This window comes from Chelonoidis abingdonii, chromosome 6 (genome assembly GCF_003597395.2).
Source record: "Chelonoidis abingdonii isolate Lonesome George chromosome 6, CheloAbing_2.0, whole genome shotgun sequence".
NCBI classification, from domain to species: domain Eukaryota; kingdom Metazoa; phylum Chordata; order Testudines; family Testudinidae; genus Chelonoidis; species Chelonoidis abingdonii.
The window spans coordinates 101,984,293-101,998,187 of NC_133774.1; the positions used below are offsets into that span (position 1 = coordinate 101,984,293).

Consider the following 13,895-nt stretch of genomic DNA (forward strand, 5'->3'; position numbering starts at 1 on the left):
GGGCCGGCGGCCAGGACCCCAGCTGGCAATGGGGCAGCAGCCGGAACCCCAGAGCAGTGGCGGGCTGAGCTGCTCAGCCCTCCGCTGTGTGCCATCAAAAATCAGCTGGCATGCCACCTTCGGCACGTGTGCCGTAGGTTTCTGACCCCTGCTCTATACCAGTGGTTCCCAAACTGGGGTTCATGAACACTTGGGGGTTCGCAGAATGTTACAGGATGTTCACCAGAAAAATTTCACTAATGATGGCCAGGGGACCCCGGGCATTGGAGACAGCAGGTGGGACCCGGTTGCAGGGCAGACACCCCGAGCCCCAGGGAGAGTGGGGCCAGGCAGTTTGGGCTGGCAGCCCAAGTTCCGGCGGCCAGCGCAAGGGCTAGCAGCACAAACTCCAGCGCTCCGCATGGGACTGGTAGCCCAAGCCCCAGGGAGAGTGGGGCCAGGCAGTTGGGGCTGGCAGCCCCAGTCCCAGCAGTCAGCAAGGGAGCCGGCAACCTGAACCCCAGTGCTCTGTGCGGGGCTGCCAGCCTGAGTAACAGGAAAAGTGGGACTGGGTAGTTGGGGCTGGAAGCCTGAGCCCTGCCCCATCAGCAGGGGAGCCGGCAGCCTGAACTCCAGCTTGAACCCCAGGAAGAGCAGGGCGGACAGTTGGGGCATCCATCACACTGAGGAAATTTAAATTTAAATCCCTGAAAATATTCATTTTTAGGAGGGGGTTCATGACATTTCACAATTTAGTGAAAGGGGTTCGCGGGCTGTTAAAGTTTGGAAATCCCTGCTCTATACACTAGTAAGGAGATGAGCATATTATAGTTGCTGGAAGGCTCTATTTAGCAGTAACAGGGCTATAGGAAAGTCAGTCAACATTTTTTGTTTCTCTAATGAAAACTGGCCCACACCCTTCCCCATACCAAACTTGTCACAAACAATTGTCAACAACTTAATTTTCTGTTTTTGGCTAAGATATTGATTTTTTTTTTCAAATTAAAATTGAATTCAGGATTGTTAGCAAGCATTTTTGGCAAACAAATTTATTAAATGACAATCTAAATGGAAACACAGTACTGTTTTCATGCTTGGCTCACCCCCCAGCCTGCTGGTCCAACAGTTGCAGTAGAGGAGGAGATAGGTGGAAAACTGCAGGACCCCAAAATCCACCTCTTGGGGTGCAGAGTGGCAACAGCAGCAGCAAACCCTCAGGTCCGATCACACAGCAATGGGCACCACCGCCAGCCCAATGGAGCATGGTGAAGTTCTCTGATCTCAGGGAAGCATCTGATCTCAGGGATAGGGCACCTATGGAGCCACAGCAGCTCATCCTGCCCTGTTCAGCTCCGCCCGGGGGAGAGATGCGCTCCCCAGCTAGGGTGACCAGATCCAGATGTCCTGATTTTATAGGCCCAGTCCCGATATTTGGGGCTCTTTCTTATATAGGCACCAGGAGCCTATATAAGAAAAAGACTCCAAAATTGGGACTGTCCCTATAAAAGTGGGACATCTGCTCACCCTATCCCAACCCCCTGTCCTGATTTTTTGCACATGCTGCTATCTGGCTATCCCCAGCGCAGTCCTGTGTGACCACTCCAATCCGAGCTGCCTGCAGAGGAAGTGAGTTACTTTCACTTTCATTCCTTAGCCAGCAGCCAGGGAGGGGAGGGGAGAAAGAGGGGTGCACCATGGGGGGAGGGAAAAAGGTGGGGTGCTCCGTGGGGCAGGGGGACAAAGAATAGATGTTATGGGGGACAACAAAGGATACTGCCAGAGCCGCCAAGCCTACCTCACCTCACGCCAGGGGAGACTCCAGCAGCCAATCCCCTCCCTCAGAATGTGCTGCATTCGGCTCTCTCTAGGACCCAGCAGTCCTGCCTTTATGTGCTCCACTGCTTCCCGTCTGTCCAGGCTCCCAGCAGAACGGTGCCCCCAGACCTAGTGGTGCCCTAGGCGGCTGCCTATTCTGCCTATGGCTAAGGACGGCCCTGACTAAGATATGTTTTATGCAAGATTAGTCATGTGAGGTATCATTGGAAAGGTTATGATGAACTGACTATAATTATCCTATTGGTATGCATGTATCATTTCTATATCTGAAGTTAGGAATATTGACTATGTATAAATTACTAAAGTGTTTGCACCTGGGGAGTGCCCACCAGACAGTAGGCAATCTGGCTGGCTGGGCCATTAGGACTTTGAAGATGCTAATTTCCCTCCTTCCTGAGAAGCTTTCTGGGATGCTGCTTTGACATTGCTGAGTCAGGTGATTATGTCACCTGGTACTGGACCCTATCTTGGTCTGCTAGTATTTTTCCATAAAAGGGGTGGAGACCAAACTGGGAGACAAAGGATTCCCACCATATGTGAATCCTATTTCAGGCAGGGAAGCAAGAGTTAATCAGGGCTCCTTCTTCACTGAGTCCCTGCCCAGGATGACTGCTGAGAATATCTAAGAAACAAGGACTGAGAGGGGGGAGAAGAGCTGAGCCTGGACCCAAAAAGGTGTCTGGCCTGTGAAAGAAATCCCTAAAACAACATTTAGAGTGAGAAATTATTACTTCTAACCCGTTTCTTTAGTGTATTGAGCTTAGTTTGCGTATTTATTTGCTCACTAATCTGCTTTAATCTGTTTGCTATCCCTTATAATCACTTAAAATCTATCCTTTGTAGTTAATAAACTTGCTTTGTTTTCTAAAACTCAGTTTGTGCAATTCATGGGAGGGGGGGAAGCTATGCATATCCTCCTCCGTATTGAGGGAGGGGGCAATTTTCACGAGCTTACGCTGTACGGATTTCTGGGCAGCACAAGACAATACAATTTTGGGTTTATGCTCCAGAAGGAGGGTGCACTGGAGTGCTGAGCAATCCCTGAGCTGTCTTCCCATGCAGAGCTGATCTCAGTGTCTGTGTCTTTTGCAGCTGGGTGTGGCCCTACCTGTGTATGTGCTGGAGGAGGCTTGAGTGCTTGGCACTGCAGGACAGCGTGAGGGAGCCCAGGCTGGTGGAATGGGTGGGCTCAGTGGGACCCCAGTATATCACTTTCACGGCCACTTTCCCAGACTGAATCAAGTCAGCAGTCCATTTAGTCATGTACTCTTTTAAGTATCAGTTTTAAAGGAGATCCATCAGCTAAGAACACCTCCTTCCAACAACTTGTTTTTACTGAGAGCTAGTGCAACTCTCATTGGATTCCTGAACGGACTCCAGAAGCTCTTCTGTCCACCAACACATAAGCAAAAGAAAATATAATATATAATCCAAGGGTTGATATTACTTACTATGTGCATCACACTGCATTACTGGGTTTTGGGGGTGGGGTGAGGGGAGAAGACATTGGATAATATGCTATGCCACTTTAAAAAAATGATGGGCATTTCATTCTTTTTGCAAAGCAGTTCAGAAGTACCTCTTTTGCCAAAAGCAATTGCTGTGCATTAATATTCAGCATGATCTAATGAAGGCAGAAGTTGTTTTGGGAAAACATTAAAAACAGCACAGGCATCTTCTGCATGATAAGTTTGTGGCTGAAAAGAACAGTGCAGTGAAAATACAGACACCTCCCCTTTTTACCTAGGTTTTGATCATTAAGCTGAAAAAGAAAGAATGGTGGGGGGTGGGGAAAGAAGCAACCTTTCATGAAAACTGTACATAGAGCAAAAAAGCAGCTCTCATTGATGATCAGCAGTTAATAAAAAGATTCATAGCTGAAATGCTACACAATCTTGGTGGCAAAAATAGTTGCCTTTCAGAAAATGCTTTGTTTCTAGACACAGTAGGAAAAACATCTTATCAGGCCAAAAAATCATTGTTTGGTGGAGCTGAAAATGTTCCCCTTTCTCTTTCATATTATATGTTTAATAAGGGATACAATTCACTTAGACTTCATGACCATTTAAGAAAAGTGTGAGTCATCCATCTGATAAATGCTGGCACCTTTCCCAAACTCCCAAAAAGAACCTTTTAAAAAAAATGTTACTGGTGTGAGTTGCTAAAATAACAAACTAATTTTGAAAGCCAAACTGCACCAGCACTGCACTGGAAGGTATTGATGCTTCAGCTCATATCCAGACAAATCAAATTCTGTATCCGTAAATATCGTTGTTCATCTTGGTAAAAAACTGCCAGTATTTACATGTAATCTGCATCTTGTGGCATCCTTCAAGGCCTTATACAAATAAACAGAAGGAGGCATTTTCAAGAATGCACTGACTCAAGGTACCTGACAATCAGTGTTTTGAATCACTCCTTGCCAGCTGGCTCTAACAGAAAATGTAATGATTCAGCAATTTAATGGATCTTGAGTTTGGCAACAGTCCCCCAGTAAACATCTCTGGGGAAATAAAGTAATCCAGGCCCAAGACTCTGGCAGATTTTATAATTGTTTGCTTCTGGCACAAATCCAGAGTCAGAACAAGCACTGGGTTAAGGCAGACATGATTGTGCAGTACTTTGACTCTTGGAGCAGGTTCTGATTAAGGCCCAAGGGTAGAATTAACTTATAGTGTGTGTCTGAAGAAGAGACAAAGATATCAGGAAAGCATAAAGCTTAAAAAAGACCTTAAATATTAATACTGCCTACATTAATGATGTTAAATTTTGCATGAATATGCCTTTTCTTCCCTTCTCACTTTTTTCCACTCAAAAGCATGTCTAATTTGTTCAAACTTTAAAAATACTCTGACGTGTACTATTATAATACTTTCAGCTATTATTAAAATTAATAAATAGTGCTAACAGGCTGTGAGCCAAAGTTTCAGTATTCCAAAGAAGTCTATTGAGATGGCACCTAATGAAACTGTCACAACTGGTACAGCACAACTGAAAAGATATCTCTAAACCTAGGCATTTGAATCATGTTACTAACCTTGCAAAATCACCCCTCCATGCATTCTAAAGGCCTGAATCAGTGCCCACTAAAGTAAATGTCAAAGCTCCCATTGACTTCAGTGCTGATATCTCCACTCAGCAATTTTATGAAATCAAATCCAAATTCATAGCACTATGACTTTCACGTTAGCTCTCTGAACCTAAACTCCAACAAAAGTTGCTCCATGTAAATTATACAATTATTTTACGCTATAGTAGAAAAAGAGAGGAATAGAAGTGTTGGTACTTCTGTACTGGCTTTATCCCACTGGAGTATCACCTATGCCCTGGGACAATCCTGCTAGACTGAGATATGTCAGCTTTACAGCATATATCCACTGGCAGTGCAGCACAAAACAGCCATTCCTCACCCCAGAATATGGTCCTTTGCTGGTAGCTACAAAGTCAGAATGGTCATGAAGAGCAAATCATTTTGGTATCTGTACGAGTGGGAATTCTTCTACATTTTCAGTACTGTAATTGATTGGCTTGTTCTCCATGGCTGCTCCCAACAGTGATTTGAGATCCCAAAATTTGACAGTCCTCTTGCAAAAGGCAAGACTCTCATAACAGTACAGCTGTATATGTAGGATTTGGGTAGGTTGTAAGGACAGAATTTGGTCTACTATCTGTAAATATTTAGAGTCTTAACAGCTTGGACAATGTATTAAAAATTAAAATGGTAGAGATGTTGGTATTTACTAATTTTTCCTGAATTTGTAAATGTGGTTTCCTAACTACTAAAAACTCTTTTTAAAAAAATCACATCAGAGCTTATTATACTATTTAATTTGGTACCTTCAGATTTTTTATATCATTAGCTAGCAACAGAGTAACTAGATACCATTGTTGTTGAAGCTGTATTAATAAGATAGATAACTGTAATTCTATTAGGCATGGGCCCAATTCCGCAAACACTTACTACCAAATAACAATGTTTACAATCATGAATAATAATCCTGATTTCAACAGCACTCATGGTGCTAAGCACTACACACAGTAACACGTATCTGCAGGATTGGACTCTTATGGTTGCATCAAAAGAAAAATCATGTCTATGTTTAACTTTTATAGCAAATATATTTACAGTGTTTGAATAATAAGCTATAATTCTATCTCTAAATAATGAACTACATAAAGGCTTTATTATCTGTAATATCCTACTAGCTCCAGTCACTTTGCATTGTCACAGAGACTTCTTGACATAAATCCCCCAAATGCCTTTTTTTTTGGTTCTGTCACAAAGATAAATGATTATGCTTACTTTGTTAGTTGAGGGCACAATTTCCTATAGAGCTATTCTGCAGAGATCTGCAGACTGCGAAATATTAATGGCAGCTTTACTGGGGACCATTAGTTATGAAACATGTAAAGAGACTTGGCCAAATTCTGTATTACTGGTAACACCCTCTCCTCATGAACACATGAAAATACCAACTTTTGTAGTCTCTCAGTATAAATTCAATAGCTCAGATACCATGGTGAAGGGCATGTTATGAGGTCCCAAACAGAACAGAGTAAAATAAACTTCTATCTTTTCTTAAACTTAGGTGTATGAAAAATTCAGCACTGGAGTTGTAACTTTTATCTAAGTTAATTTTTCAGAAAAAAAAATGTAGCAACTATGAGTTCACAATTTAAACTGGTTATTTTTTAAAGTATGTTCTGAAGAGGGAATGATAAAATTACATAAGTAACTTATGGGAAACAGTCAGTTCTTTTACAGCTTCAGCTTTCTATGTAACAGATATCACAAATTTAAATGCAGTGACTGCAAAAACTGAAGATATCAACAAATGTAACAAGCTAAAAAGGAAAACTGAGAAACATTTGTGACTGAAGCCCCACTGCTTAACACTGTGGTGCACAAACGAGGCAAACTGAGAAGAAAGTGTCATGCTAATTTGATTATGGCATTCTTAGATCATGAAAGTTACACATTATACCACCAAAACAAGATTAAATAAACATGGCTTTGATTAGGGTCTTGAGCCATATTCATTGTATATCACAGGGTAAGAATATCTTTATTGCCAATACCACACAATCCCTGGAAACAAAGTTAGAACTATAAGAGCTATTCCATCTACCCAACTGATGTGCAGATAGCTCCATTTAATATTCCTCTCTAGTGATACAGTAAAGACCCCTCATGCCTGTTTTTAAATGCACATTTTTAATATTAAATATAATGTTACTCTTTAACAAACTCTTTACTCCCTGCTTCTTTTATGGAGCTTCCCGTGGTCTTTAAAGGGATTGTTAACCAAAGAATGGATCGCACTCTTTCTGCATGAGCAAGTTCTGCAACACTCCATTAAATCTTTCAGTATTTAATATAAAGAGTAATCTCTCACCTCTGAGGAGATGAGCCAGTTGCTGAGTGATTAACTCTGGTGCCTCTTGAAGAATCTCTTTTACTACCAAAGAGGAAGAAGACGCCTGTAACCCCAAGTTGACATCACATTGCTCATCTGGATTGATGACTTTGACAACCGCTGATTCCAAACTTTTATCATCACTATCATACAAAATTTAAAAAAATACAAATTACAAAAATTGTAATAATTTGATCTGTAAATACACCAATGTAGCTTTTTCAGTTACTTTGCTATGGTTAATAGTACAAATTATTTTTTTTAAATAACAGCTGCTAGCACAATGGTACATTCTAGTCATTCTTATTCAAATTTTACTGTGAATGAAACAATACAAAAATGTTAATTAACTCCTTGATCACAATGTCCTAAACTTAAGTCACTGTTGTAGAGTGACAGATTCTTAGCTTCTTTAAAATAACTACTGTTTGATATAAAGTATGTACTCAGACTTGAATCCTTGTAAGAGACAAAGTGGGTGAGATCATATCTTTTATTGAACCAACTTCTGTTGGTGAGAGAGACAAGCAGTTGAGCTATACAGAGCTCTTCCTCATGTCTGGGAAAGGTACTTTTAGAATGTCACAGCTAAATACAAGGTCAAACAGATAGTTTAGCATAAGTAGTTAGCACACATTCTAAGGGACTGTTCAAAGTGAACAGCCCCATTAACACCCCTGTAGTCATAGGAAAAAAAGGGTATGGGGTTTAGAGGATTACAGATTGTTGTAATAACCCCTAAATCCAGTCTCTTTAGTAAGATCATGATTTTTAGTGTCTAGCAAAGTTATGAATTTAAGCTCCCATGCTCGGCTTTTGAAAGTGCTGTGCAGGTTTCCTTTGAAGATGAGGACTGATAGGTCAGATATAGAGTGATGGCTTTGGAAAAATTTTCACCTAAGGATGATACGTGTTTTTGTCTTTTATCATCTTCCTCTATAAGTTCATTCAAAAGCATAGAGATTGTCTGGTTTCAACCACATAGTTACTACTGGGGCGTGTAGTGCACTGGATGAGGTACAAGACACATTGTGATAGGCATGTGTAGGATTCATGGATCTTGACAAGTGTGTTGTGGGGGGCATTGATCATTGTAGCAGTGGACATATGTCTGCAGGTTTTGCATTTGTTATTCTGGCAGGGTCTGGTGCCGCTTTGAATTGGTGTGTCCTGGTCTATGGGGAAGAGAGGCTGGGGGGTTGTTTGAAGGCCAGAAGAGGAGGTTCAGGAAAGATTCTTCAGGATGAGGGTCCCCGTTGAGTAAGGATTGTAGTTGTTTGATGATACCCTCTATGGGTTCCAGTTTGGGGTGATAGGTGACAATGAGGGATATGTGGTCGGAGGGGATTTTATTTCCGTATTGAAGCAGGCTCTCTAGGAGTATTTGGGTGGCCCATTCATGACGCCAAGACTTGACAGACACGAAGTTAAAGAAGTTGGAGTTTTATGTAAAACTTTTAATTCACATTTTAGCAGGGTTTCCACATTTCAAATAATTGTTTTTTTCCTCTCACTAGTACAGATACAATGTTGTTTATCTTAAAGCAAAAAGAAAAATTCACTGGTGAAGGTGCAAAGAAGAGAGACTGGTGACTCAGTAAGTGGCATTTTTCACTCTGAGAGCCTCACCCCAACTCCAGCCACTTTACAATGGCCAAAGCAATGCCAAGGAGCTCTAAAAGCTCCACTTTGGTCTGGGGGAGGATTTACCCGGAACAGGAATAATGCCATTTTCCAAGGAACCATTCTCACAAACCCTGGCATACAGGCTGCAGCATACAGGACTGCAGAGATTCTGGCCCATAGGCAGTCAGGGACAGGATGTTGTAAGAGACAGGCCCCATGGCTGTCTGCATTATGCTGGGGACACTAACCACCCCAGAACCGGGAGGATGCAAAGGTGGCCTAAAGTCATTATACCCTTCCCTGGGTATCCGATGAGTTTATACTGGACCAAAGATACTAAGCGTCTGTGTGCTGCAGAGAGGCCATATTTTTGGATGAGACTTCAACCTGAGCTCCTAAGCACATCTAATCATTAAGGAGCTGATGGCACCTTTTTGTAACATGATGTGTTAATCCTTGTGCCCTGGCCAAACCCAACTTGGGTAGTTCCCTCTACAGTTTCAACTAGATACAATAATCTTTTTCACTTCCTATCCCAAAGGATTGTGTAGTGCTTCTGTGTAGTGTTAAATAAATGATGCATGTGGATTTACTGTGCCTAACATTGAGGGCGGGGGGGGGGGATTAAATTTATATAAAATTAAACATGGGGAATTAAACTTATATAAAAACTATATATAGGGATAAGTTTGTACAGCAGTTTAGAATCCTTTGGGATGAAAGGCTTTGTGTACATGTACCTTATTGATATTCTTAAATTGATGGACAGTTTATCAGAGATGAAAGGGGAAACCTTTATATTAGCCAGGTTGCTTTTCACATTACCCAACTCACTGACAACCAGTAGAGACTGTAGAGGTATGAAACTGCCAACCCTATCCATAAATAAGTGAATATTCTATGTTCAGGAGGTACCAAGGGCCCACTGGTCACAAACCCTGTGTTCCAAACTGCATGCATCAGGCATCGCATGTGCTCCAGCCGTGTGCATACAAATCTGAAATTTTGATTCAATAACACAAGAGTCTACGTCCTTACACTTTAGAACTGATGTCTAATTCTCCTGATCTATAAAGGGCCAAGACAAAGGAGTTGCACTTTTCACAAGACATGTATTTACACATTAATTAAATCATTGTTCGGAAAAATTCCCACAAACATTTTTCATTTATCCTAGGAGCTATGCAGTAACCAAATGAATATCACTGGCAATAAACAACAATGAACATCGTTGATAAGAACATTGTGGTTTCGCTTGACTGGAATGCATATGCCAAATGAATAACCAAACTGAGGGTACAATCTGTTACACCCATTTAGTTCAGTGAGACTGTACTGGTGCAAGTGTGGACAGAACTAAGCAGGCTGTGTTTAATGCCCTATCTGTCTATGTGCTTATATGACCTCCTCACAATAGACTCTCAGTGCCATACTGGGAAGTTTCTGTTTCTATGGATCTGTTCTTAATATATCCAGGATATGAAGTATTTCTGACGCTTGGAGGGAATATAAGATGTTCTAATGAAAAGTCAATTAGCTAAAATAATTAAGAAAACTTGTTTTACAGCTTTTTTAGTCAACTACAATGAGAGGCTAAAGTCCCAAAAAAATGAAAATAGAGCTGGGAGCCTTACAAGACAAGTCGGGTGAAAATCCTGACTCCACTGAAATCAATGGCAACTCTCTTTGACTTCAGTAGGGCCAGAAAAATCCATTAGAGAGGTGGGGTAATCTGTTTTAGACCAAAAAAAAAGAAAAAAAAGGCAAAAATGAACTTTGTCACTGTGTTTTTTCCTCTACTGTCTTTATTATTGCATTTATAATGTAAGAATACTGAGCAAATTTCTGCCCTCAGATACTCACACACAAGTCAGTGGGGCTCCATCGATACTGAGGGGAGAATTTGGCTTATTGTAACTTGCATTTAGAGCATGTATTGTGTTTAAAAGTTAGCCTGTTTTAGATACCTCATTTTCTAGACTGAAAATTCCCCTTGTACTTAAATTCTAATCTGTTCTTAGAGGAATGTTAAAAGCAACTGAGCAAGTATTTGGCTATCTCTGAAGGAATGCGATAGTTAGCCCTTGCTAAAGGAAGACTAACCGGCAGTGAAAGTGTGACCTGCTGTTTACAGACCTTACATAAAACTCTGGGATTATAAATCTAATTAAGCAGTGTCTAAACTGAGATCTGTGAAGGTACATCAAGGGCTTTTAGCAAAATACATAAAATGGTCCATCAGAAAAGTGAAACAGACTAATATGTGTAGCATGTTGTATTCAATGGTCATAATGAAGGGGAAGTAATGCTGGGTCTTCTGTCTCTTCTGTGATTCCACATTGTGTCACAGATATAGAACAGAAAATATTAAGACAGCATTTATAGTCATAAAACTACTTAAAATATAACCTTTAAAACAGCTCAATCTCACATGGCCACTTTATCGTACACAAAACACTATACCTTGCCAGCATGTTGCTGTTAACAAGCGTTAAAGACAGTTTCCCTTCATCATTCAGTTGATGCAAATTGATTTCATCTTGGAAGATATGGAATGATTCTGGGATATTCAGCTCTTCCAAAATAAACCTTGTTTCTGGGTAGTAGCTGAATTCTCTTCTTGGTATGTTCAGCACGGGCAAGCATAGAACATCCGGGGGACTGACCTGTAACAGGAGAATGTGCATCTGTTAGAATGATGTAAAACAATAACTTGATTTTCACTGGAACAATTTTGTCTGAATTTCTGCCCATCAATAAACCTTATTTGCCCCCAGATAATTCCTTTTTGCTAATTCCTCTTTGTGTAGCTGTGGTAGAGATGCTGGAAAAATGAGAGGGGAGAACTGCTAAAAATCTTGTTTCCGTTTTTTCAGTATGTGCCTAAATCCCCATCACCTGCAGTCAATGTTTACCTTTCAAACTCAGTTTAGTCTCATGGTTAAACAGTTGCTCTAAAAATCAGGAGATCTTAGTTCAATTCCCAGCTACAACACATATCTTGAGTGACCATAGACAAGTTACTTAATCACTCTTGGTGAAATTGTGATCCCACTAAAGTCAAGATAAAAAATTCTGACCCCATAAAATTCCATTGACTTCAGAGGGGTCAAGATTTCACTTTCTGTGGTGACTGACTTTCACTATGCATATGTACAATGCTTAGAGCAAAGGGATCTTATAGGTGCAACTGTGACACAAGTAGTAAGTAAATAATAGTAGTCTGTCCTCTGTTTCCTGTGAATCAACAGTCTAATGAACCAAAAGGATAACAATGGATAAGTTATTTGTATCAAAGATTTTAGGATGAAACTCAACCCTGTGCAGAGGATTAGGATTTGCATGAGTTCTATGCATCACTTAAATTAGATTTTAGCAATGAATAGGCCATGTGCTGGCAATGAATTTCACCTAAACTGCATTAAGATGTTCTTCAGGTTTTCACTATTGCCATTCGTCTCTTGTATGCAGATAATCTCTAGATCATTACTTCTATATCACAAAGGGCTGCCATCTGCTCCCACTTAACTCAAAGGGAGTCTTGTCTTTGACTGCAAAGGGAGAAGACCCTAATTTTGTACATGCATGTTTTTACTCGCTGAACATTATTACATATATAACAAATAAGTCAGGATCTCATTTTTCTTTTTACCTTGTCTAGGAAGTAGGCATACGTTAATGCAGAAATGAGAGAATCCAAATCACATGGTTTATTCCCAAGAACAACATGGACTCTCCCAAGTCGTTTGCTCCGGTTCTGAAACATATAAGACCATTTTAAAAGCTGACTGGGAAAAACAGCAAGGAATGCAGACATTTAACTTACCAATTGAAATATCTAAATGTTTTGCATAATTGTAAAACTTCTCAATCAGCATAATAAATGTGCTCATTATGGGGTCAGTCCAATCCCCATGCACCCATAAATTTCCAATGAAGTCAATATGAGCTTGGAGTACATAGGGGACCCAGGTTTAGACCCTATGGACTGAACTCACAAGGGTCAGTTCCCACTAAAATCAATGGTGTAGGTAGAATAATGGGAAAAGCAGCTTCCAGTGTGAATGGTGAGATGCTAAAAACACTACACAGACCTAGTGAGAAAAGCAGCATCGGGGCAAGGGGTGAAGACCTACTTGACAAATACCTGAATCACAAAGCATAGAAAGTTCTTCTGGTTGTAGCTATTTTCCTCTGTCACTTGGCCTGATATTTGCAACGTAAAAAATATAACTAGCCTTAAGCAATGATCCTGCAAGAAGATGAGCACATCTCTGTGAGGTGCTGCATGTCTTTAATTCCCACTGACAGCAATAGGAATTAAGGGCATTCAATATCAGGTGAAATTGGGTCCCTTCCAAACAATAGACAGGGAAATGCCAAACATGTTGTGTAAATGCAAAGTATTTCAGAGAGGTTCATGCACAATTCATACACCCCCACACACACACACGTCAGATGATTGTGAACTATGCTTTTCCTTGAACACATCATTAATGAGATGCCAACTGTACAGAAAGAAATGTTCTAGCCTATTGCTTTTAATGAGCTGTGCATCTTAATTTGAGAAACAAATCTGACTGACACTAAGGTAGGTGTCTCACATCCAAACATACACAATTAAACAGGTTCTTTTCCATGTCTGAAGGTTGAAGTGCATTTTGTTATTTTGAGTTAATTTTCTACACTTTCTCAAGTGAAATCTAATCTTCCTATAAAGGGCTATAATTAGCATACTTACCTCAGCTACTTGTTAATAAAAAAATACAAATATCTAATCTTCACTCTACCAGCACAGAAAAAAGAGGTACAACTCTTTTTTCATTATGTAGAACACAATGATTCAAAATACCCTTGGGTAATAAAACCAGGTTAATTGTTCCCAATCTCCTACGCACTTGGAAGGAAACTACTTAAGCAAGATACCTTTCTGAACAATGCAGTTATAAAAACTCTCTAGAACAGACACCTATGAATTAAATACATATCTTTTCTATCATCAGTATTCCTCTACGCCTTTATTTCCCTATGTCAAGC

General features: G+C 40.5%; 1 protein-coding gene across 1 annotated transcript in view; it reads right to left on the reverse strand.

Moving 5' to 3' along the window:
- PRUNE2 (prune homolog 2 with BCH domain) overlaps nucleotides 1-11,347 on the reverse strand; it is a 160,728-nt gene extending 149,381 nt beyond the window's left edge. The window contains exons 1-2 of the mRNA XM_032774967.2: nucleotides 11,322-11,347; nucleotides 7,212-7,375 (exon numbers count right to left, since the gene is read on the reverse strand). Of these exons, the coding sequence (XP_032630858.1) occupies nucleotides 7,212-7,375; nucleotides 11,322-11,332 (175 nt within the window). The 5' untranslated portion in view covers nucleotides 11,333-11,347. The remainder of the gene's footprint in view (nucleotides 1-7,211; nucleotides 7,376-11,321) is intronic.
- Between the last annotated feature and the right edge of the window lie 2,548 nt (nucleotides 11,348-13,895).